Consider the following 25609-nt stretch of genomic DNA (forward strand, 5'->3'; position numbering starts at 1 on the left):
CTCACGCTGGAAAGATTGGGGAATTTAATCTTTTTTTCATATAATGGGCATGTCAAGTAGCTGCAGAGAAAATACATTAATCAGCACTCTTAGGTTCTTACTTCGGGGGTCTTTTCTGCGCTCCCTGGTAGAAATACGGGCATAGAGCACTGACTGGACATGTTTAAGCTGCTGAGAGTGTGTGGCTTGGTGGGCGCCTGGTTGAAAGTCTCATGGATCCATGTCCTGCTCTGTGCAGAAGGGATGTGCCAGATCGGTGGGGCAGTTACTGCAGGTAGGCACAGGGTTTGTTTATTTCTCGTTTGCTCATGAGAAAATTCACGAGATGTGCTCCCTGGCAGCACAGCACAGAGGAGCACGATCTCACTCTTGGTCTCCATTCCGGCCTTCAGTGGGTAAGATATGCTGCTCTGAGCAGCAAGTTCAAGGCCTTGTTTATTAACAGGGAAGACTTGTGGGGCTGGAGATCTCAGCTGCATTTTAGTGTTTTTTCAATGCTTCCAAAAGCACTGTGTGATTTACATGTGAAGAAATACAGATTTCTGTCAGTGTGGGGATCCAGCCTTCTGCCTTCCCCAGCATGGTCAACAGAGCTGCTTGTGTGGGTAAAGATGCTACACCTGAGGAAAGGTTGCAGGACTGGTCACAGAAACCAAACCACATCAGAGTGGGCACAGCTCTCTTTTCCTTGAAGTCTGCAACTGAATCAATTGAAAACATACTGTTAAAAAGAATGCATTTTAAATATGTCAGCTATTAAAACCATAACATGCATGTTAAAACCATAAAATGGGGAAGAGATATGCCGGCATATTTATCCTGGAGGTGCATATAAAATACAACACCTGGCCTTCATTTAACTATGAAATGATAACAAGCTGTAGATATTAATGACAGAGAATTTTTGTATAAATAGTAATTTGCTACAAAAGAGTCCACCACAGAAAGTGGTCTTGGGTGAGATTTGTTTCTATTATTGTGAGTACCACTGATTAATAACATACATTTTCAGTTAATTTTGGATTCCGGCATGCCCTTTAATCTTACATTGTTTCTTTTGTCTTGCTATTACAGAAAAATATATATTGTAACCCGAGGGCCCAGTTCCAATTAATATAAGTTAATCTATTAGGTGATAAAGCGCTACAGAAAAAGGCAGAAAATGTGTATGTGAAAGTGAAGATGTAGCTCAGGATTTACTGGGGTTTGGTTACCCTGAAATTATGTTCTGTGTAAATCTCAAGGCATGTTCTCTGCCTGTCTGTGATAACTAAAGCTTTGTTTTGGATGTTGTCCCAGGTATTATGAAACCGGGAGTATTAAGCCTGGAGTGATTGGAGGATCAAAACCAAAGGTTGCCACACCCAAAGTCGTCGAAAAAATTGCGGAGTACAAGCGCCAAAATCCCACCATGTTTGCCTGGGAGATCAGGGATAGACTCCTTGCTGAGCGAGTGTGTGACAATGACACCGTGCCCAGTGTCAGTTCAATTAACAGGTAAAGATCTGTCTGGTCCTGGGGAGGGATGCTTCTCAAAGTGCTGCCACTGAATACTCATTTAGTTAGCCAGACCGGGTGTTCGGGCTGTTTGCAAGACAGCAAACATTAGCTGCATTAGCCCTCCTGTGTTCCCCTGATGTGTTTGGTGCTGGGGAGCAGCTGTGGGCTCACCTCGGCAGCCAAAGCATCACAGATTACAAGCACTTTCTAGGAGTGGGCAGGTTCTGCTGCAGGCCTTTGCTTCTTTCCTGTCCTTTCTCCAGTCTGTGAGTTGCAGTCCTCACTGGTAATGATCCTGTGTGTTTGCTCCCAATGAGTCCCCAGTTCTGCTTGATAGCGTGGGGCTCCGTCAGGATGTGCTTTCTGGGGGGGGAAGCTGAGATGGCCATTGAGAAAGGTGGCAGTAACCTGGCAAAAGGGGGTGCCCAGTGCCTGGAAGAGGGTACCAATGGTATGGGACTGAGGTACCACTTCTGTCCTTCTGATGTCTGCTTAGTGTTGCTGAAATTGGCCCAGAACCATGCTGGCTGCTGCCTGCTACTGTCAGTGTGGTATTGCTGAGGCAATTTGGTCAGTAGCTTTCAAGTGACTTGGCCATCTGCTTGTTACATGAATGCACTTAAGTGGCCTTGAGTTGGTTTTCTAAAAATGCAGGAGAATCTCATTTGGAGCCTCAGTCCTGCCTTTGGCAGTTTTTCCATGACCTTGCTCGGTGGGACTGGGCTCACAGAGGGGTCTGGAGCTGCACTAACCTCCTGCCATCTCAGTTACACCTTCTGTACTCACCCTCTTCCTTCTAAAGGATGTCTAAAGCTGGTGCTGGAAAAACACAGTAAAATACTCTGTGATGTCTCCACCCCTGACAAGCCGATAATAAGAGATTAATACTTGGAAGCCGGAGTGCTTGGGCAGCCTCATGCAGACCCACACCCCTGACAAGCAGCGTCCTTCCATTTTTTGCTCAGAGGTGTGCTCTGTGCTGGGCTCCGTCCTCTCCACGCTGGTGAGATGGTTTTCACTTGCGTGATTGCATGCAAATTCTTTGAATGCAGCTAGCTATAAAGTCCCATTTGTGTCCATGTACGGGAAATAAATTGATGCAATATTCTTTTATTGGCTATCCCAACCTGATTTGCATTCATGGAGTTGCCGCTTGAATAGCTGGAGTGGCTTCCCCAGTGTTAGCAGAGAGCAGTGTCTCTGCTTTGCTGAACTGAACGTGGAGTCATCCATTCACATGTTCAAGAGCAAAAATGGGTCAGTTAACATGCAGCCTTTGCTGCTGCCTGGGAGCTCCTGACTTCCTGAGGCTCCAGAGAAGCATTCTGTAACCCTACAGACATGGCGTTTTTGGTTTTAGAAAGGATTTGAGAAAATAATGTAGATACCAGGGAAACCGAAGGAAAATACCACTCTGCCTGACCTCAAATAACTGAGGGCAAGCTCTGCTTCCATTAAAGCCAGTGCACATCCTGCCGTGTGAGAAGCATTGCTGCTGTGAGGAGTCCTGTGTTTGTGTGTTAGGGCTTTCATCATCTTCCAAAAAACTACCAAAAAGGCAGTCATAGCACTAGGAAAAAGGGAGATTAAGTGGCTTCCTGTCATGTTTTGAGCCAGTTTCCATATTCTGCCTCTTTCTGTGTTCTTGTATGTTTCCACATGGACAATATCCACACTCCCACTGCCATTGCATCGGAAACCCATTTTGTGATCTGGCACAACGGTTTTTGGCTGGAAATGTCATTCTTTCTCATATGCTTGTGATGGGGCTTAAGATCTTTTCCTTTATTTGAAGGTGTGCAATCCCTTTTCTAGAAATGCACGCAATCTCTTTGAATCAGTCTATTTAGCTGGAGAATTGTTTTTGCCAGCCTAGGAACTCATCCTGAAAACCCAAACCAAACTATCATGATAAGAAACCTTGAATTCACATCAAAATACTTGGCTTTAATGTTAAGTCCTCCCAGTTCCATGATGTAGCACGTGGATTTTACCCTCCTATTTAAAATCAGGAGTATACTTCCAAGGCTTCACCAGTAGGGATGTTATGCACCAAGGATGCAGACCCTTATGATGCCCTTATTCACCACTGATGCGCAAATCAGGAGCTGCGCTGTTGTTGCAGACCTGAGCCCATTTGAAATGGCACAGTGAGGTTCCTGTCCTGCTGCAGGGAGGGTGAAGCCAAGCAATTGGCATTCCTGCACAGAAAGATGCGGAGCCCTCACACTGCTCCCCTAGTCCCTGCCTCTCATTGGAGAGGGGGGATCCCCTGGGGCCATGCTATTCCCTTCAGGGTAATGTCTGCTGTTGGAGAATGTCAGGGCTACTGGGACAGACTGCGCTCAGCACATTCCTGCTGCTGGGCATGGCTTTTTGCAGAGGAGTTTGAGCTGCTGCTTTGTAGCGAGTGAATAATAACTATTATTATTAACTAATAACATTAATTAATATTAATAATAGGCCACTCTTCCGCAACAGGGGCAAGTCTGTGTGATTAAGGCTTAATTAATCATTGCAATTAGTTTTGCTCAAATAAGCTGAGAAATGCCCAGCTGCTTCGAAGTGCTCCAGTCCTCCGTCCATCCAGAGATGAAGATGTTTATGTGTCAGAAGGCCCTGGGCATCCTTCCCTTGCCACAGCGGCAGGCAGGTCTTGTGCAGGTGCTCATGCAGGGTCCCAGGTCCTTGGCTGTGCTCCTCCATTGAAACTCTCCCTGACCCCTGCACCGGGGTGGCTGCTCCAGTCCTTGGCTGGGGATTTTACTGCTGAGGACCCATCCATCAAAGGGTTGTAACACCCAGCAGCTTTGCTTTGGGGCTGGCTGCCAAAAAGGTAACTTACTAACATACCAAGCTCCTGCCAGCCTCCATGAGACCCTGCAGACGAATGGCAGGGGAAGAGGATGGCAGCGTGTCCTGGAATGGGGACAGGCGTCACCAGTGGTGGTTCCCATACCAGCTCACGGGGTGACTTTCCATCAGGCAGCTGCTGCTTGTTCCCATGAATGCAGTGCCAGCTGTCTCTCACCTCCCCTCCGCTCCCCACTTCCAAATTCATAGCAGGCAGAAATGGGGGAAGACTTTGTTAGGTAAAGAGGAGAAACACAGCATTACTGCTGTGTAAACAGCATGTTGGGCTAAGAGATGTGCTGCGGGTGAGCAGCGTGCCTCCCTCAAGCCTGTTTCAATTCTCCTGCAGTTGGTGGCAGACCTGTGTTATCTCCAGGGGTGTTTCAGACCTGTCTTTTTTCAGTGTGTCGGCAGGTGAACTCTCGGTGTAGCATCTCCCAGTTCTTCCTAGGAGCTGCCCTCTGCCCTGCAATATGACCCATGCCTTCTTTATCTGCTTCTCTGATTTTTACCAGATTAACATCATTATAAGTCAGATCAGCGGCTATCCCCAGTGGTGACAATGTAGTTATTCAGCTTTTTAGATTAGCATTTAATCCAACAAATTTTTGTTTTAATATTAATTTGACTGAGCAGGTCCTTTTCTGAGGTGCCCAAGTTTGCTAGCTGTGTGAGTGCTGTACCTAGTACAGTGTGTACTAGGGTACAGTGTGGTCTAGTGTGGCCTTGCAGACGTGTCCGAGCACCCAAGGGCGCAGATCACAGCCTGCTGGGATATCTAGACTCAGAATTGCCCAGCTTCCTGAGAAGGAGGTGTTGGGTGCTGGGCCCAACAGGTGCCAAAATAGCAATGGGTATCCTTTTTTTAGGCAGCAAGGATTAGGTCCTCAAGGCACTGAAGCTGCAGCACTCCGACAAGGGTGTTTGAGCCAGTCACCTGAAAGTTCCTAATGACAGGGGCTGGAGGCAAAAACACGTCCTGAACTCACCCACCAAACTTTGATCTTTCAGCGGGTGCCAAGGGGATAATACACAGAAAGGCATTTTTGTATTGTATTGTGTGTGTCCTGAACTGAAAAAAGCAGTGCTTCGTGCCCCCTGCAATCGTGTGCTTAATATTAAGTAGTCTTTTCTATTCAACTACATGCAGGATCATTCGGACGAAGGTGCAGCAGCCACCCAACCAGCAGGTCCCAGCTTCCAGTCACAGCATAGGTAAGGAAAACTTAAAAAAAAAAAAAAAAATTAAAAAATAGCATAATGGATAACATTCTAAAGAACTTTTAATCATTCTTATGGACAGATAATTCTGCATAAAACACTTCAGCACATGTGCTAATGCACCTTCTTTGTCATTCTCCAAGGGCTGAACATAGTAAATGAATTTTATAAATACTGCTAAAAGGTTTTGAATTTTACTGATTATTATGATAAATAGCTTTCACCATGAGACAGAAAATTGAAATCTAAACCAAAAAAACCCCACTAATGGGGGTCTATAGAATGTCAGATAATTAAAGTAATAAATCAAGAAAGGGATACTTATTCATAACATTTTCTGCATCATTAGTCAGTAAGTAGTTTTGAATGTGTTTTTTTCATCTATCAGCCATCCCTTCCACAATTCTTTGTGCACTTGCAGTCTTGAGTGAAGAGGTGGGAAAACTTTCTGAAACTTTAATTCAGACACAGACCGGCGATGCTGTGCCCCGAGGCGGGCAGAGCGGATCCCGGGGAGGGTGGCCTGGCTCCTGGGGCATCCTCAACCCTTCCTGAGGCTGATGGTAGCCTCTCTGTCATGCCACAACAAGGATAGAGCAGCTCAGTCAGGGCTCAGGGCTCCTTTCTTGATGTCCTTGTTCCCTGAAAGCCACAGGGGCATGGGTAAGTCCTTGCTCCGTAAGCAGAAGGGAGCGAGATGGTGGCCCTGGTTCCTCTCTGTCTTTATGGTGCCACCTCTGAAATGGCAAAATGCTTGCTGTCCCTGCCTTGGCAAAAGTGGGCTGGCACTGTGACACTTGAGTGTGGGTGCAGAGCTACATGATCTCTTTGGTCTTGTCAAATATGTCACAATGCAAAACTGTGTCCTGAGCCTTTCTCTCTAGGAAATGCCAAGACAATCTCAAGAGGAGGAAAAGCATCCCTCATTTTGCTATTGTGGCTTACGGGCTGTCTCTCCCTGAGGAAAACAATAGCAGAGAAGGCAAATCTTGTTTCTCAGGGCTTGGGGTTGATAGAGGCAGATTTTGACACCGGTTTGCTGTGTGTGGGCTGTAGCTCTTCACTGTGATCCTGCAGTGAACCCCCTGTGCTTGGGGGCTGCATGGTCATTTCTGGGATTGTGTGCCAGCACAGGCTCAGCCTGTGAGCTGATGGAGGTTACAGCGGTGCTCCCTCCTCTGCTTGCTTCTGTACAGCTTTGACTGCCACAGCATCACACGAACACAGTGTCTGCATGCCTGGCGGGCATTTCCAGGCTTTTGTTGGCTGTGATGAATGAACCCCTCCCTGAGCTGAATGTAGCCAATGCCCTTTCCTGAGGGCTGTGCCAAAGCAAACTTGATTTAATTGATACTTTGGAGAGCCTTGGGACCTTTCAGCCACGTGGCGCACAGCTGGCTGCCCTTGAGTCCCTGGGCAGTACCAGTCACTCTGGGCTCTTCACTGACTGGAGGCTGGTGGCTTGTGCCAGCGGGATGTTGGCAGCAAACCCAGCACGGCGAGAGCAGGCTGCTGTGCTCCCATGAGGTTCCTGAGCCAGGAAGCTGGCAGCCTGTCCTGAGACCTTGCTGGGGAGCCCATTTCGGGAGGGTCCTCTCTCTGCATGGCTGTGGTCCCAGCAGCTCCACCCACCTGACTGGTGACATGGCCTGCTGTGGCCTGATGGCATCTGCTGGCCGGAGAAATGTGCCTTCCCACTGTGCCTCGCTCAGGATGGGGCATTGGAATGCTTAAGAAAAGCATCCTCCATTCAGCAGCATATGGCCTCATCCCCTCATGGTGGGGCAAGGGGTGAGCATGTCACTGCTCCCACCTTCACACAGGGCTCTGGTGGCAGACTGATGGGCAGGGGTCCTTCCCAAGCCAGGAGGGGCCCCAAGGGCCAGCAGATCCCCAGCCCTGTGGCCAGCCGGCCGTGGTCATGCTGCAGGGGCTGATGGCTTCTGAGTAGGCTGGCACTCATGTTGTCCTGCTGCTAACCTCCTGGCCTTGTCTTGCAGCCTCCACGGGGTCTGTGACCCAGGTGTCCTCCGTCAGCACTGACACTGCCGGCTCATCTTACTCCATCAGTGGGATCCTGGGAATCGCCTCTCCTGGCACAGAGAGCAACAAGCGCAAGCGGGACGAAGGTAGTGGGAGCTGTTTTCTGGGCGGGAGGTGTGCACTGATGCACGGCCTGGAGGGATGGTACAGGGATGGGATGGATGCTGTGTGCTTGTGGCATGATGGAGCTGCAGGTGTCTCCCATTGCTGTCTGCTGTGATGGGGTTTGGTCCTGTTTCATCAGGCCTTTGCCAAGGTCCCAGCCAAGCTGGAGACCTTTGGTGTGACCTGGTGGCCAGAGGCAAGATTTCTTTGAAAAGTGGGGGCTTGTCTGGGTGTTCCAGAAAGCAGTGGTGGCGAGTCACAGGTTTAACCAGAACCTCCTCCTGACTGAGGAACATTCCCCTCCTGCCACTGAAAAGAGTGGCCATCATGTTAATTATCTGGCCACCTGAAATATAAAGTGTCAGAGGGGCTTCCCCACCCACAGAGACATATAGAGTTAATGGCAGAGCTGTCTGCCATACGGTATCTCTGTAGGTCCCCCCAGCACTGAGAGGCTTTTTTGGGTCTGGGAGGTGGAAACAAGCATAGTCTGGTTGTGGCTGGGTACTGCCAGTACTCCTCAGACCCACAGTAGGGTATATGGTCCTGTTTCATTCTGTGCCCTTGGCATTTTTGTAATGAAAACACTGCTATGAAGAGAAGGATGTGAGGAATGGAGTGGAATGGAAAAGATGAAAATTCTGTGTTGGTGTCTTATAAAAGCACCTTTAGTCTAGAGCATCCCTTTTGCTTAGTGAGAGCTTACAGAGAGGGGTTGGGGCCAAGATTGTGGACACATGTGGTAGTGGAGGGGACATGAGAGTTTCCGTGGGGATGCTGCAGCTGAGGCTGTGGAGAGCACTGAGAAGATGTGTGGCTTCCCACCTTACAGCAGCGCTGGTGGGCTGGGGGTCCCTTTTGCTCTTGGAGGGGATGAAGCCCCGCCTTTGCCTGGCAGGCCAGGCTCCTGCCCTGTTCTCTGGAGCACCCGTGGTCCCCGGCTCTTGTGCTGCTGGTGTGGGTCCAGTGGGGCCTTGCATCCCTGTACCCGACAGGAACAGAGAGTGGGGCGGGCAGATGGGGGGAAGCTGTGGTAACATTAACCAAAGCTGTGCCAGTTGAAATTGGATGAGCAGCCTGGTGCCTGAGCTGTGCAAACAGGGTTGCGTTAGAAATGCCTAGTCAGGTTGCAGAGCAGTGCTTGGTTTACTGAAACGGGAGAAAACTGTGAGAAGTTTGTCAGGCCAATATAGCCACGCAGGGACTGGTCTGATGGTGGGAGTGTAAAACTCCTTGTGTGTAGGTACTTGCTGAATATGCCATTGTTAGTTAACTCTGCCATCATACATCTGATACTTTTTTCCAAGTCAAGGCCACAGGTGCATAGATGCATAAATGCATTAAAGAAGGTAGGGTAGAAATTTTGTATTTTACCAGCCAGCTCAGGAGACAGGCCATCTGTAGTGAAGGCACTCTGCTCTGTTATAGCCCTGTTCTGATGGCCCAGTTCTTGGGTGCTTTGGTCACAGAAGCCTTTGGTTTAATTGTAGAGAAAATAATTGAATGTTTCCCTGACAAGATCAGAAGCAGGGCTGAGAAATTCCCCAGCTTTTGTCAGTCCATGTTTAGAAGAGAGCACGAGATTTCTAAAACAACCCCCATTGTTGTGGCAGGATGAATCATGGTTTTCCAGCTCCTAAGCTGGACAGTAATGCTGTCCTCAGAAGGCCATTTAAACTGCTTTTGTAATAGGCTCTGGGATGCAGATTTGGAGAGGTATAAACAGTTACTTCAACATCTCTGTCTTTTGAGGGGATCCCTGTGAGCGACTGTAACCTGTCTTTGTCCTGCACAGCACAAGGCCCCTCTGCACGGGTAGGTGCGAGGTGCGCATGGAGGCGTCCCAAGGCTTCATGCTGCAGGTGACAGGGAGCTGAATCATATATGTTAGCCTCTAATATGAAGAAGAGAAGCATGTCATCTAATTATGGCCTGTATCATGATGCAGTTGCACAAGGGGGCAGAGTTAACTTTACCATTTCCTGACTTCAGAGAGCCAGAGAGCGTCTACTTCTGCAGCAAGCCCCTTGCACCATGTCTTTGCCATGTCGTGCTGTTTCTCACTAGCTGTTGGAAGGTGTGTGCCTGCTGCTGTACCTCCCCACTTATGTCTCCTGGAGCCACAGGCTGTGCACCCCATACCTAGCGGTCCTGGCTCCCCTTGGCCAGGAAGTGAAGTGGGGTGGACTTGCCCCTCTGGCTTCCAGCTGCATTGAGTGCTCCACCTGATTCATTACTTGATTTTGTTCCACTCACTCTCGACATTTTTTTAGCAGATGTCACCAGTCTTTAACCCAGTGGGGAGCTTTCTGGGTAGCAACAGGGGCAAACCAAATCAGACAGTCTTTATTGGTTTATATAGCTGAAGGTGTCATTTTTTTTCCCTCCTGCAATACGGCCTTGAAGCAGATGTGCCTTCATGGGGGATCTGTTGCTTTCACTTGTGGTTAAAGGACATGCTACTGACACAAGAAACAGGCTGTTCTGTAATGAGGCAGAGAGATAGAGTCAATGCCAAAGCCTCAAGTAGCGGGGGTTGCTGGGCAGCAGGCTTGCTGTTTGGCTTGCAGATCACCTTCTTCGAGTTCTGTGGCTGCACATTTGCCTGTCTCCGCAGCTCAGGACAAAGTGTAGAGGTGCAGGGGGTGGCAGAGATATGCAGAATGATCTTGCTGAAGCTGCCTGCTAGTGAATTGGATGTGTTTTAGGGAAGCCAAAGGTGGGCAGTGAGACCCTGAGTCAGGGTGGGCTGATTGCTCTGTCCTGTGCTTGCAGCTAGTGGCAGTGCAGGCATGGGTTTCACTGTACTGCTGACAGCTGCTGGCTGGTGATTGTCCTATAATGGACACCTGACAGGGTCTGCGTTTTGGGAAGTGCTGACATCCCTTGCCTGGGAGTCAGAGCTGTTGGAAATGGGATTAAATAATCCTCGAGGAGTAGTAAGAGAAAGGCGAAAGAGAGCTGTGTCCCCAGGCAGGTGTGCACACTAGAGATGGGATGGCGGAGGCCGCTGGGCTGTGGGTGCTCTGGAAGAGGATCTGAAGATCTTGAGACAGGACAGGAAGTAAGGGCCAAAGCACAGCCAGGTAGAGAACCTACCCTTCCTTCTCCCTTCTCTCCTTTTGTCCAAACCTGGTTTCCAGCCTGAGTGCTGCAGAGCTCTATAAGTATGGGAGAGCCAGCAGAAGGGCTTAAGCCAAACAGAGTGATGCTTCTGGCGTGTTTGAGCTGTCCTGGCTGAGAGGGATTGTGAAGCAGGCACATGGACAGTGGCATGGGATGTGTGGCTCTTGCCTGAGATCTTGGGAGCTGGTGCTGTCCCTTCAAGAGTGGCATCCCTCCATCAAAGCAAGGCAAAGTCCAGGGCTCTTGTGCACTCTGTATGAGGCACTCCATGTCTGCTGCTCATTTCTAAGCACGTTTACTTCCTGTGTGTTCTCCTCCCCAAGGTGAGGGAAGCGCATGGGATGATGCTGGCTGTCGTAGGGACAAGCTGCACCTTGTGCAGAGACCTCTGCTTGCTAGCCAGTGAGCAGCTTGAGCTGCTCGGTCTGAGCACTTGCTGCCTGTATGTGAGTTTTCCCTCTGGCATGGCCAGCTGCTGCTGTGCTCTGCTCCAGCCAGTGTCACTGTCAGGGCTGGCCTATGGGCTGGGGGTGGGAGGCTTGGTTCTTTACCCACACAGAGAGATGCAACTGTCTCCCAGTGGATTTACGAAGAGGGGTCGGAAGAATTATGTGAATCTCTGTTCTCATGGCTTTTCCTTGCTTTATGTCATCGTGGTTTAAGCCCAGCCTGTAACTCAGCACCACGCAGCCACTTGGTCGCTTGCCTCTTTTTCCCCCTTCCCAGGCAGGATGAGGGGGAGAATCGAAAGAATGTAAACCCAGTGGGTTGAAATAAGAACAGTTTAACTAAAGTACAATATACTACTAATGATGATAAGGGAAATAACAAGGGGAGAGAATATAAAACTAAAAAGGGTGAAGAAAAACACTAACCAGCAGTGATGCCCGATACAATTGCTCAAGACCCACTGACCAATACTCAGCCCAACCTGAGCAGCGATTGGTCCCTTCTGGGGAACTTGCCTCAGTTTATATACTGAGAATAATGTGCTGTGGTATGGAATATCTCTTTCGCTAGTTTAGGTCAGGTGTCCTGTCTCTGCTGCCTTCTAGCTTCTTGGGCCCCTCCTCACTGGCAGAGCAGGAGACTGGAAACTCCTTGATCAGGATAAGCGCTACTTAGCAACAACTAAAATATCGGTGTGTTATCAGCATTGCTCTCACACCAAAGCCAAAATGTACTGTACCAGCTACTAGGAAGAAAATTAACTCTATCCCAGCCAAAACCAGAACGTATGCAAGATGAAAACCATTTTGCTACATGGGAATGATGACTGTTAGACCAAATGCTGCATATTTTGTTGGGCAGCTGCATGTCTAGTTGTGAGTCTTCTACCTGATTCTGCAGCCTGGGACATTTACACACTTTTAGCATCTTAGCCCAGTCCATGACCCACAGCCTGACAGATCAGAAGTATGCTTCTGACTTCTTTATCACTTCTGACACAGAAATGTGCAGAAATCTCTGATACTGCAGGCAATATGGGCAGTGCATGAACACAAGCAGGCAAAATACTTGCATACAGTAGCTGCTCCACAAGTCCAGCATGCCTGTTGTGTCAGTGACACTACTTCTGTGCTGTTGAACTACAGACTATTGGTGTGGAGAGACAGACTTGGGCTGGGCTGTCCTGCTATGGTTTGCACTATCTTGGCATGGTTTTGGTGTGTGCAAGCCAGTGTCCCCTCAGCCAGTGCCTGCTAATGCAAGGGTCCACACAGCGTGGGCATTACTGTGCCATACAGCTTGGGTGCAGCGGTGGTGACACAGACGATCAGAGAGTTTCCTGTCAGCATCACAGTCTGTGCTAGACCAGTCAGCCCGTTTTTTTCCTTCAAGTAGATGCAGGTGGTTAAAGCAAAAGGGTACGTGCGGCAATGAGCATCTCACTGCAAACTTCAGCCCAGCCCTGGTCCCCCCAGGAAACGCCGTCTGAAGCAAATCGAGCAGGGCACTCTCGACAAAGCACCGTGCAGGATGTGAGTGTCTGCTACCCAGATTTAAATATCTATACCAAACAGCTGCACAGGCCGTATTTTACATTCACTGGTGTAGGGTCTTCTCAGCACTGAAGGCATTTGGGGAATTGAAACCAGCATAGCAGGAGACCTTCACTCATGTGAGTGGTTTTCTTTCTATTTTCACCAACCATAATCCTGCGTTGCTGTCAGCATCTGGTGTGATGATACTGGTGCTCATGAGTTATCTCAACTGGACTCTTGGAAAAAAGTCTTGCCTTTAAACATAGACTTTGTATATTTAAAGATGTTTGGGTCACAGCCTTCAATCCATGAGGATAAGCCTCCGAAAGAGTGAATTCCTATTCACTCATGGGAACGAGAAGGAACTGGGGGTGGGTCAGTCCAGTGTCTTATAAAACCACCTGATGCTCTAATCACTACGTTTTTACACACGGATGCCCCAGGTCTGGGCATCCAAGCAGCACCAACTAGTGCAGCCATCTGAAACTGCTGGGCACATTTCTGATGGTGCCACTACTGCAGTGGCTGCAGGAGGCGCCTACCTTTGAGAAGTACTTTGCACTGGCAAAAGCATGAGCTTTCCAAGTCAGTGACACTTCTGGGGTGAGAGAGACAGAGGAAAGCAAAGCAAGCATGACTAAGCATGAGTGAGGACTAATTATACAGGCATTGTTTCTGCATTTGGTGTCTTTCTTCCATACCAGGCTTTTCTGTCACCTCATCATGTGGCTAATGGACAATGCAGCTTCCATGTCATCTCCTCCAGGAGGCTGTTGGGACTGCTTGTGAAGTATTTTTTCCGCTTTGGTTTATCTCCACTTTAAACGTTGAACACCAGGACCACAGCTAGTGCCCAGCTCTGCTGAGCGGGGTGAGGTGTGGCATGCACGGCTCTGTCCTCATCTGAGGTCTGCCCCATGACCTGCAGTGTGTTAGTGCAGCACGTGAATTTTGCCCAGGAGCATCCTGCTGCTCTGTCTTCTTACGGCAAAGACAAACATCTGCCATTCTGCCCTCTTGGTCCTGCTGTCCTGCCCATGCACTCCATATGTCTTCCCAGCAGAGAGCTCCCACCTCATCACTGAGCAGTGTGCCACAGGGATGACCCAGCTGGGTTGAAGCCATGGGTGGTGAGAGCTGCTCTGTCAGCCTGAGGCTTACCTGAATGGTCACAGGTTGAGACCTGCCCAACACGGACTTAGTTGTTGGCATGTAAATCCCACTTTCCAGCCACGGCTTTCCAAGTCTTCACAAACACAAAGCAGATAGCATTGTATGTATCCTGGCAATGGATGATCTTTATTCTTCTGTCTTAGAGGGCTGGAATTTGTGATTCCCCTGTCCACCCATTTGCACCTCTTCCCGGCAGTCAGTGCTGGCAGAGGACCTGGGTCCTGGCTTTGCAAGTGCTCTCAGGGAACTGCTTGTTTTGGGACACCTCTGGTGAGATAGTGCTCTATGTCAAAAGCCCTCTTCTCTCCTGGTAGCAATGGGGGTCTCTTCCCACCCCAGACTTATTCCTTGGAGTTTCCCAAATGGGTTTAGGTACTTTTGGCCTGGGGCTTTAAGCATTGCTATCAGGGAGAACTTGCTGAATGAGGTGTTGCAGCACTGTCAGGGTCCACGGGGAGATGGGCGGTCACTGGCGTGGGGATGCAGGAGGTGGAGGAGCCCACAGACATGCTCTGGGGCATCGGCAGGAAGAAAACATGAGTTACAGACAGTGGGAGATGGAGTTCAGTGCAGAAATTAACTGCTGGTGACATCCTGTGTTGACAGAATTTCTCATAACTCCTCTCACTCCAGCTAAGGACCTGAGCCTGACAGTACATGGTAAGGATTGATACTGTCCTCTCCAGCTCTTCCTTGTGGTCTTTGGCACCGTGTAAGTGATGTGCAAAGGGCTAAAGCCTTGGGGGATCTGAACTGTAAGAGAAATAGTAAAAACCAGAAAGACTCCGAGGGAAAAAAGTAGGAGCTATGGAAAGAAAAAAACCACCTAATAATAGAAACTTGAACTTCATGATGCCAAAGTGCTGAACTGTAAGTCTGGGCAATGTTGAGCAGGGAAGTGGGGCACAGTGGGACTGCAAAGTGAGTGGAGAGGTGAATGGCTGTACCTCCTGACTGTGCCATGCTGCAGGAGTGATGCCTGCCTGGAGCATGATGGGATGTGGATGCAGACCCCACTGCTGTGTCAGTGATGGACAGAAAAAGGTGGTGGAAAAGAACAGAAAAACGAGGAACTCTGTAGTGCGGGTGGTCAGGTGAAACAGATGGACTCAGTCAAGTCCATGCAGAGGTTAAAGAGAAAGAAACCCTTTCTGGAGTCCCAGGGAAGTGCTGGAGTTTAATAATTTCTAGGCTCACTTCAGCAGTGCTTACTCACTGGAGTTGTCATTACTCCTGGGGATAACTCCAGTGACTATAATGAGATGAAGCCTTTGAAGGGAATGAGGTTTCGCAGGGTCAGCAAGTACTGATTTGAATTTCTTCTGCTGATGCAGATGGTCCTTTGCGTTCAGGGATCCTTTCCTGGTGCTGCATAGTGGGGTGAGCTGTTTGTCCTATCTATTCATTAGCTCCTTGAAAGAAACGGTTTTCCCTCACCACACCAACACCAAAATCATCCTTTTAAATAGAGTTTGTTCTGAACTTCACCTCACCTTGCAGTGATGGCTTCATCTGTGCTATATCCAGTACAACTTACAGGTTGGTGAAGGTTTATTTTTTTTTAATGTCATTGAAAGCTTTTTTCTGTGTCCTTGGATATGATTTCCCACAATACTGGGGCTTTTGTTTCATTCTTTGCACTTACCTTTTGTGTACCTTACACAGAGCATTCTAAATGTGCTGAAGTGTCCACAGCCTCTGGTTATGCTTGCGGTTTGACAGCAGCACTGGCAGTGTTACCTGTGGAAGATAGTGGTTTGACACAAGTAGTGACGATGTCACCCATGGATGGTGGTGGTTTGACATGAGTAGTGATGGTGTCACTCATGAATGGTGGTGGATGTCTGGAAGAGGAGTTTGACTCCTCTAGGATATGTGAAATTAAAACCCTTGGGTGTTCCCAAGAGTCATCCTCTGTCTGTGGGGTTACTGGTGCTGAGCCAGTCACCCCGGATGCTAAGAAGTGGAACTCAGCTGGAGCAGGTTTTCTCTTTGAAAGAAAAGGATAATATTTTGATATTCCTCATTAAATTCTTGGGGGAAAAAAAAGAATAAATGCGTGTCAGTTCAGATCTCAGCTGTGGTATTGTTAAAATGGTGTAGTCTGGGCTTCTGAGAAAGTTCTGCACGTCTAAATGAAACAACGGGCATTTCAGCATTCAAAGTGAGCTGTTCCTATGTTTGAGGATGATGAGTTCCCATGAGCGCTGCAGAGGCAGGACAGCTCTATAGGACAGTGGAGCGTCCCGTGCTGTTAGTTGTTCATGTGCTTCTGAGCTTCCCTGTAACAGCCTGAGCTGCTTAACACCTAGGGCTGCCTGTATCCCTGTACTCTGGGGTACCGGTGCCAGCAGATGAATTCTTCAGGATCCCTGTGGACGTGGGGCATAGCCAGGCTGACGGCGGTGGCTGGCAGGCAGCCATCCTCAGGGGTGGACATCCCCATGCCCTTGTGCCTGAGGGACTTAGAGGGATGGGCTTGCTCTGCCCCAGCTGCCAGTGATGCTCGCCCATGGGTGGTTTTGCGTGTTCACAGCTCGATGCAGGAAAACTCCCTGCCAGCGCAGCTGCCCTTTCCAAGTGAGTGGGTTACCAGCTGTCTCGTGTGCACGTCAAGCATGTTTGTCACTTTTCTCTTAATGTGGTCCCAGGGGGCCCTATTTTCTAGAGAGCTCTCCTCCAGCTCCGAGGTGAAGCCCTGCTGGTTTGCCACCGGCTTCCATGGAGCAGGGATTTTCCCGGAGCTATGTTAATGAAAAGCCCAGGCTTCCACCACTCCTTACAGCCCTGCTGTAGCTCCAGCTGTTCTCATCAGGAGCTGTCGAGTGCTAGATGCTTTTCAAGGAATAACCTCTTCATATACGTTTAGCTAAAATCCAGTTTAGGGGTAGATGTCTTGTCAGATCATCCTGACAGTGCCAGTACCAGGGCTGGCTAGGATTCTTTTGTGGGAATGCATTTTCCAAAGAAAAAGCAGTTTAGTGGAAAAGCAAGAGTTGTCAATTTTGATGGATGTTTGTTCTGAATGTTAATATAAAGTAAGATAGAAATGTCATGAGCAAGATGAATCTGTCTGATTTTATTGAGAAATTGTTAGAACCCAGAGAGGAGGAAATATGAAGGTGCAGTTACAGCATATGTATATACTTGTGTATTTATGCAGAGCACATACGTATGTATCTCTAACATATTGATCACTTATGTATATATATATACACAGAGAGAGGTGATAAAAGTTTTGTCTTAGGATGGATATCTTATAATATTTGCAGACTTTCACAATTAGCTTTCCGTGCCATAAAGGCAATAGCGATTTTTGAGAGGACTGAAGAATAAAGTCAAGAAGGCTAAATATTGTTTGGGGTTTTACTGGCACACCCAGTTATTTTTGTGACTTTCTTTCTAATGACATGCTTGAGCGAGGTGTTTCTGTGAGAGGAGGGTCATGCACCTGGTGCGACACTGTACTTCCCCCTTTATTTCCCTGTGTGTAGATCCATGTCACTTGGGTCTGTCAGAAAATGTCCATGCTGTTAGAATAAATACTTCAATTTCAAGCATGTAACGGGAACTCTGGAAGGCAGCGGCAGTTCAGCCTGCACTGACCCTGAAGAGAGAGATTTGGCCAGTAGCAGATGATGCTTGGAAAGACACAGGGGCTATTTCCTCATGAAAGATCCAGTGCCAAAGCATTAAATAAATGATTTGGCACCTCAGTAGTAACAGGAACTATCCGAGTACCACGTATTTCCACGTCAGGCTCCCTCCGTGCCCCCAGGAAATGGTAATGGCTTTCCCATCGTCTTGTCCCATGTTTGGTTTGCATGCTATGGCAACTGCCCTTGCAGGGGCACAGGCTGGCCAGGGTCTTCTTCCCACCTCCTGAGTTTGCTCTTCTTCCTGTGGGAACAGTAACTGTTGGTGGGTAATGGCATGTTGTCTTCTGTGTTGTATAAAACGCAGTGCAGGTACCAGGATTATCATGGAGCACTGAAATCTGCTTCTGTTGCAGTTGGTGTGAGGTTTGATTTGAGCTCGCTAGGATTTTGAGGTTAGAATTATTTTCTTGGCTGAAATGACAAATTCCTGAAATCCTGAATGATAGTGGAAAACTGCGTTTTCTGTTGGTGTTCTGGGAAGAGCCAGAGTTGATATTTCAAACTGTAACTATTCTTGTTGCCAACTGGGAAGTTCCTTGAAGCAAACACCACAAAATCAGTGAGATGCAGAAAATGGAGATGTTCTAAGTCTGGAGGTTTTCTCCAGTTCAGATTTTGTCTGCCATGGCCTTTGTGTGTAATCTTTGCACCAAGGAGTATTTTTTGCTAGAGGTAGTTGTGCCATAGGGACTGAATCCTGCCAATTTTGGCCTCTCCTAGACCTTGCAGAATAGTCCCATTATTTACAAATCTATCCCATAATGAACAAACTCTGGAAGGAAATGCAAGACATCCTATGGGATTATTTGCGCCAGACTTGGTGACTGCAGTTTGCACTTCTTGTGATTTTAGCTAATTATCATAGAATTGCAGAACCTGGCCTTGAGCACTGCCAGGGATGGGGCAGCCACAGCTTCTCTGGGCAACCTGTGCCAGGGCCTCACCGACCTCACAGGGAAGAACTTCTGCCTAACATTTAATCTGAATCTCCCCCTTTCAGTTTAAAACCATTCCCCCCTATTGCATGGTCATACCGAGTTTGCAGAAGTCTTGGGTTCGTACCTGTAGGCTATCTATATTATCTGGCTATACCTAAGTCAAGAACAGCACCTTTACTAATTTGTCATGGTGTAGTGACCAGAATACAGCAGAGCTTGGAGAGGGACGTAGGACTTACGAAGGACAGCAGTTTACTTGCTGTGTGCCATGCTGGAGCACAAAGCCCTTCTGCAGGGCTTGTTATGCTGTGAATCTATATAGATGGAAATAGGGGAAGGTGCATTTTGCAGTGTGTGTGCCGTGGCCCTGGTGTTTGGGCTCTGTGTGTGCCCTGCACCTCCCAGGGCACAGGCATTCCCAGTGGCTCTCTGGCATCCCAGATATCCAGCACCACAGGCAGAGCACCAGCAGCTCTCATCAGCAGTCAGTAGGAGCTCTGGGCACACAACAGGACATCCAGATGTGCTGCACACATAGACAAATCCCTCTTTTTGTTCCTTCTTTTATTTTTTTTTCTTTTTTTGGGGGGGGGCTTGAGCAGACTTTCTAGGTGGAAAAAGAAGATTTACTTGAGAAAATCCAGAGATACATGCCCCTACCAACCCAGTAACACATATATACATCTGATAGATGAAGTATTCCACGGAATCATAAAATCATAGCATGATTTGTGTTGTGAAGGAACTTAAGATCATGTTGTTACAACTCCCCTGCCATGGGCAGGGATGCCTCACACTAGATCATGTTGCTCAAGGCCCATCCGATCTGGCCTTGGACATGGCCAAGGATGGAGCATTCACCACTTCTCTGGGCAGCCTGTTCCAGTGCCTCACCATCCTCACAGCAAAGAACTTCTTTATATCTAATCTAAATCTCCCCTGGTTAAATTTTAACCCATCACCTCTTGTCCTATTACTACAGTCCCTGATGAAGAGCCCCTTTCCAGCGTCCTTGTAGGCCCCCTTCAGATACTGGAAGGCTGCTCTGAGGTCTCCACACAGCTTCTCTTCTCTAGGCTGAACAGCCCCAGCTTCCTGAGCTTGTCTTCATACAGGAGATGTGCCTGCCCCTTGCCATTCTTGTTAACATCATTTCACTGATGTTTTGCTGAACTTCCACAGAAGACAAATGTCAACCATTTTCCCCACTTCATATTCAGCTAAGCTTGTTTTCTGTCTGTACCTCTGGATAGTTGTCCCGCGTGGCCTGAGGTTTGTTTCCCTGTGTTCGGCTCTTCTGCTGTGACAGGAGCGAGCATAGCATTCACACTTATGCACCCCAACAATAACTTTGGAGCAACTTCGCATAAGCTTTTGCTTGGAGTCAGTTTCAGAGCCATGGCCTTTGCTTTCTCTGTTTTCTTCATGAACCACAGCTGTGGAGACTGGCCTGTACTTGGAGGTGTCTGCACAGCTGCTTCCTTTTCTTGTGGTAGTTCTCAGTCCTCAGGCAGTGACCATCCACCTAATTATGCCTGTGACTTCAGAGATGGAAAGAGCAGTCAAAGTGCTTGGACTTCAAAAAGTGCTTTTTTGAGTCTTTGAAATTGTTGGGAGTACTTTGAAAGTGCTTTTAGAAGTCTTTTCAAAACCAAAGTCTCTTCTTATGGCAGGTGCTTAGGAAACTGCACTGAGGAGTTTCCCTATGTTTTATCTCCTCTGAGAATCTGCAAAGAGGTATTTGTAATTCAAGTATAATTATGGTAATTACTTTAAGGTTATGGCTCTAGAAGAAGACTGATTTTCCCTTGCTGTTGCAGTTCTACATTACAGGTGGAGGTTAGAAACCAAGGATCTTGAGCTGAGGTGCTTCGTGTTGAAAGGAAATCCCAGTTAAAATCTTCTATCAACGGCACTGATCTGTCTGATTTGTAGCATGGCAAAAGAGATGTCTACAGCAGAGGTCAGGGTATTGGAAATCTGTCAGGGACTAGCATCAGCAAAATGCGACAGCTTTCTGGTCACATGGATGCTCCATCCTCACAAAACAGCTTCCCAGTTGTCACGTTCCAGGGTGCTGAAGCAGTGAAACACCTGAAGGCCGTGTTTGCTGCTCTCTGAATTTCTTTGTTCACAGGCTGGGTAAAGATGCACGGCTGTTGCTAGGACTTTTTCTGTTCAGAAGCTTTCTGCAGCCCTGTCACTGTCATACTCCCAACATCTTTCAAACAGGCACAAAACCGGAGAAAAGATGACCCTTGCAGGACTTCAGAGATACTTATAAGCAGAGCAGGCCAAGTGCTGTAGGAATAATGCTCTTGTAGGAATGATGGAATCACTGAGGGAAGGTGCTTCTTTCAGATGCTTTACACAAGTTCACGGCAACTGTTAGTCAAAAAGTGAAGAAAGCAAACCTGAGTGAGGAGACATCTGGAAGAGCAGCTTTGGTTGAGTGGCGGTCGTCTCAGATGGCAAAGCTTTGCCATGTTGCAGAAGTAACTGGTGGGTGCTGTGTTTTGCCTGGGGAATGTTGTATTGCCCTGCAGGAGTGAGCAGCACTTCTGATGGCTGGGATATGTCTTCTCATCCATCCTGGGGTGTCATGAGAGAAGGTGCAGCCCCAAGGGAGAGGATGTGAGACAGCGCACGAGTGTGTGCATTAGAAGCTTCATGGTTGCTGAACATTTCAGGTGAAGATACCAGAATGTCTTATATTGATTAAACATGCTTCAGCTCTCTCCTCCCCCACTATAGTTCTGAGCAATTACTGCTGGACTTTGTGGTGAAGGTATTCTTTCTGGTTTCTCTTTCCTCACAATATAATTTTCTGTAGCTGCTGTCTGTGGGCTGATTGCATGTCAGATAATTCTTTGGAAGTTCTCATAAAGAGCAGTTGCCACAGGACATGGTATGTTGCAGCTGCCTGACCACCCTGAGTATAGTTCCTTTAAGTTGGACAGGTTCTGTGGCGGAGGTTTTAAAAAATTCAGATCCTTCAAACGTGGTACTGATTTCTTAACAGTCTGATGTAAGGGCTCAGAGTGAGTGCCTGGACGCAGGCAGATGGTACAGTACCTTGGGTATTAAGTGGAAACCTTCAAGTGATGCCTGCTGGTTTGCGGTTGAAGCCTAGCAGGATGGGGATGGGTGGATTTCTGCTCTCTCTGCTTGGCCTGGCCTTGTGTGGAGGCAAAGGTAAGCCCCCAGACCAACCAGCTCAGAGACCATTAGCTAACTCCTGCGATTAGAGAGAGCTCGGGAGCCTCCTGCCATGCCAGTGGGGCTCTTCTGCATTTCCTCCTGTCCACCTGTAATAGATTTTACACCTGAGCAGTTATTTTTCGTGGTACAATTCCTATGTGTCCCAAATGGGACATTTTGTCTCTCTTTACAATTCACACAGCTAGATGGGACTTCTGGTTTCATGCTGTGCAGCATCGACATGATGCTTTTGTAAATATTACTGTCAGCAGGGGCAATTCCATCTCTATTGTCCCAATAAGATTTCATGCTTGACAGTGCCTGACTTTTTTTTCTGGTTTGTTTTTTTTTTTTTTTTTTCCTTTTGTAAGTCAGCTAATAAGAAATAATCATGTAGTGGGCTTTTCTAATTCCTTGGTTTTCCAGTTGCTTCCCTGAGAACTGGCACCCAGCCATTCTCTCCCTTTCTCGCTCAGTTTGCCTTCCAGGCAGGAGGATGCAGGAGCTGGCATATTTGGAAGAGTGAGGTTTTTTGACACTGTTGCTATCTTCTGTGTAGCCCCAGTCATGGGGACAAAGAACAGTCCTCATCCATTGTTACCTGGGGAGTGGCCAAGGCCTGGCAGAGGTGGTCCAGGATGGGAGGAACATAACTGTGAATGTGCCTGAATCCAAGGAATTTTATTTGGAACTGTTTAGGAATGTGGGTTTGAGTTTTGAATTTGCATAACTCCTCAGTTTTCCCATTCTCTCTCCCTTGCACCCATGCAGTCCCTCTTGAAGAAACTTGCAGTGCCTGGTTGTTTGATCACCACAGCACCTTAGTGAATCAGTTTAAGAGGAAGTTAGGGTGTGGGCATGCCGAGAGATGTGGTCCTTGGGACATTTGTGTTTAGCACATGAAATCAGAGTAAATCTCTGGGACCTCTTAGTGTTGTTCCCTTTGCCTGGTCATCCTTCCAGAGCCTCCTGACAGCTGAGATGTTCCTGAGTATGTTCCCTGGTAGGATGCCATGGATGAAAATGGAGCTGTTGAGTCAGTGACTTGGCTCTGGAGTATGAAACTCCACCACTCTGTGAGTGAAAGGTTTGTTTGACATTGGGGTATCCACACATGGTTATCCTGGCCACTGCTGGGTCGGGAGTCCCCAGCTAGTGGTGGCCACCAAAGATTTCTCATCAAGCTTCCCAAGATACTCATGTCCACTGCACTGCCCACAGGCCCTCTCCTGCAGAACATTCCCCCCTGCACAGTGGGGGCTGTGGTGCTGATGTGGTGGTGGTGGTGGACAGAGGAAAGTGAGCAGACCCACAGCAGATCTGGCGCTAGTGGAGGCTGCCCTTGGCACATCACTGCTGTGTAGAGCGGGTCCCCTGGGTAGCGGTGGAAGTGGTGGCTGCCGGCCAAACCGGTCTCATTCTGCTGAAGCTCCCAGTGCTGTGCTCACTTCAGGAGCAACACAAACCTTCCTATGCAGGCTGTGAGCTCCAGCATCACCTTGCACCACCAGCTGTGGCACCACACCTGCTGTGAACCCATTTGTCACCTTGCAGAGAAAGCCAAGGCCAAATTACAAATCTCTGTTCTGTCCTGTGGTTCACTGAGCCAGAAGGCTTTCCTTACCTCTGATACTTAAAGTAAAGGTGCTGCTTAAATTTGCTTACTGACGCCCATGCTGAGTTTGGAAGCTGGTCACACCTAACCAGTTACCACAAAATTGATTCTGGAGCATTCTGTTTAGAAACCTGCAAAGTCCATCCCAGGCAACCATGCTATCTCCATCAGGCACTGAATGAACCAGTCAATAACCTCCGTTGCAAAGGGTGCAGAGTTCTTTTCTATTACCCTTGGTACTTTTTCTATGGGCATCTCTAGATAGGGAATAGCTATATGGATGGACAGATGGAATATGGATGGTCACAATGCATGCGTATACATAAAGTATGTATGTGTATATATGCGTAGAGATAGCTTTAAGTATGTATGCTCATACTGGTGTATTCCTCATAGATTGCTTTCTTGCTTTCTGAATATGTCATTCAAGTACATGGACCCAGATCATTCAACTAGCCTTAGCTAAACCCAGACAGATTCTGCCCAAAACCTTGTTGTGGAGATCATGGAATCATAGAATAGTTTAGGTTGGAAAGGACCTTAAGATCATCTAGTTTAAAGCCCTCTGCCATGGGCAGGGACACCTCACACTAGATAAGTTTCCAAAGGCCCATCCAGCTTGGCCTTGCATGCTGCCAGGGATGGAGCAGCCACATCTTCTCTGGGCAACCCATTCCAGTGCCTCACCGCCTGTACAGTACAAAACTTCTTCCTTACATCTAACCTGAACTTCCCCTGTTTAAGTTTAAACCCATTACTCCTTGATCTATCACTACAGTCCCTGATGAAGAGTCCCTTTCCAGCATCCTTGTAGGCCCCCTTCAGATACGGGAAAGTTGCTATGAGGTCTCTATGCAGCCTTCTCTTTTCCAGGCTGAACAGCCCCAATTTTCTCAGCCTGTCTTTGTACGGGAGGTGCCCCAGGACCCTGATCACCCTCTTAGCATCCTCTGGACTTGCTCTGGCAGCTCCGTGTCCTTTTTATGCTGAGGACACCAGAACTGCACACAATACTCCAGGTGAGGTCTCACGAGAGCAGAGTAGAGGGGCAGGATCACCTCCTTCGACCTGCTGGTCATGCTCCTTTTGATGCAGCCCAGGATACGGTTGGCTTTCTGGGCAGCAAGTGCACACTGAAGCTGGCTCATGTTCAGTTTTCTCTTTGGTCAGTGCTTCCAAGTCCTTCTCCTCAGGCTGCTCTGAATGTCTTTTCTGCCCAATCTGTATTTGTGACTGGGACTGCTCTGATCCAGGTATGGGACCTTACAGTTTGCTTTGTCGAACTTCATGAGGTTGGCATTGGCCCACCTTGCAAGTGTCTCAGGGTCAGCTACAAACACTGTGCCAATCATCCTGGTGGATTTCAAGCCCAGTATAAACACACCTGCTTGTTTCTGAATTGGCAAAGAATTTTTGTATGCACTACAGACAATTTACAAAAGGTAGGACTTTGCTGATAGGAAATCTTTACTAATCACAATGTGTTCAGTTAGAATGTCCTCACTTCACCAGTGGGGAAACTGAAGCACTCCAACAAGTCTTGCTGCAGGCTGCCAGCACTGTGGAAGAGGCAGGGCTTGGAGTCAGGTTTGTGGAGACCCAGCTCATGGGTGCCCTTGGGAGCCCTGTGCCATGCTGGCTTGTCTCCATGTGACCCAGGGAGTCTCTCCTGCCCTCGGAGAAGCTGTTGTCCAAGGCAGGCACAGCTGAACCTCTTGTGCCTGCTCATAGGAGGGGCATCCTTGCTGACACATCCCTGAACAAAAGAGAAATGATGGCCTGTGTTTGTTTTCAGGTTGATATGCTCTGTTTCCTTTTGGTGGGAGTTCTGCTATGCTTAGGTGCAGGAAGGTGCATGTCTGGGGGGTGTTTTTCTTGTGTTCCATCTCTGTATGTCCTGTGCTCCGCACCCACTCATGAACAGAGCATGTGTGCACAGCACAGGGAGTGATAGAGATACCTGTGTAAGGGCTTTCCCTGCATCCAGAGAGATTGTAACTGATTTTCAATGGCCTTGTGCTCTCCCCAGCTTCTCCCTGGATGATCCTACATGCTCTGTGGGAAGCCAAAGGCAGTGTGGGCAGGTGGGTTTTGGTCCTGTGCTGTGCCCGTGGGTTGGGTGTGCTGTGCCTCTGAGAAACTTCACCTCTTTGTTGCTGATTAGCATTTGCCTGTTCATTCTGATTGCAC

At 48.2% G+C, this 25609-nt stretch overlaps 1 protein-coding gene across 13 annotated transcripts in view; it reads left to right on the forward strand.

The window, feature by feature from the left end:
- PAX5 (paired box 5) overlaps positions 1-25609 on the forward strand; it is a 142398-nt gene that overhangs the window by 11256 nt on the left and 105533 nt on the right. For all 13 annotated transcript variants that reach the window (XR_010608851.1, XM_065663446.1, XM_065663449.1 and 10 more), the window contains exons 3-5: positions 1300-1497; positions 5504-5568; positions 7575-7703. Coding sequence is in view for 12 of the 13 variants with exons in the window: in XM_065663446.1 (XP_065519518.1) it covers positions 1300-1497; positions 5504-5568; positions 7575-7703 (392 nt within the window). In the remaining variant the exon portion in view is untranslated. The remainder of the gene's footprint in view (positions 1-1299; positions 1498-5503; positions 5569-7574; positions 7704-25609) is intronic.

Source organism: Lathamus discolor, chromosome Z (genome assembly GCF_037157495.1).
Source record: "Lathamus discolor isolate bLatDis1 chromosome Z, bLatDis1.hap1, whole genome shotgun sequence".
Taxonomy (NCBI): Eukaryota; Metazoa; Chordata; class Aves; order Psittaciformes; family Psittacidae; genus Lathamus; species Lathamus discolor.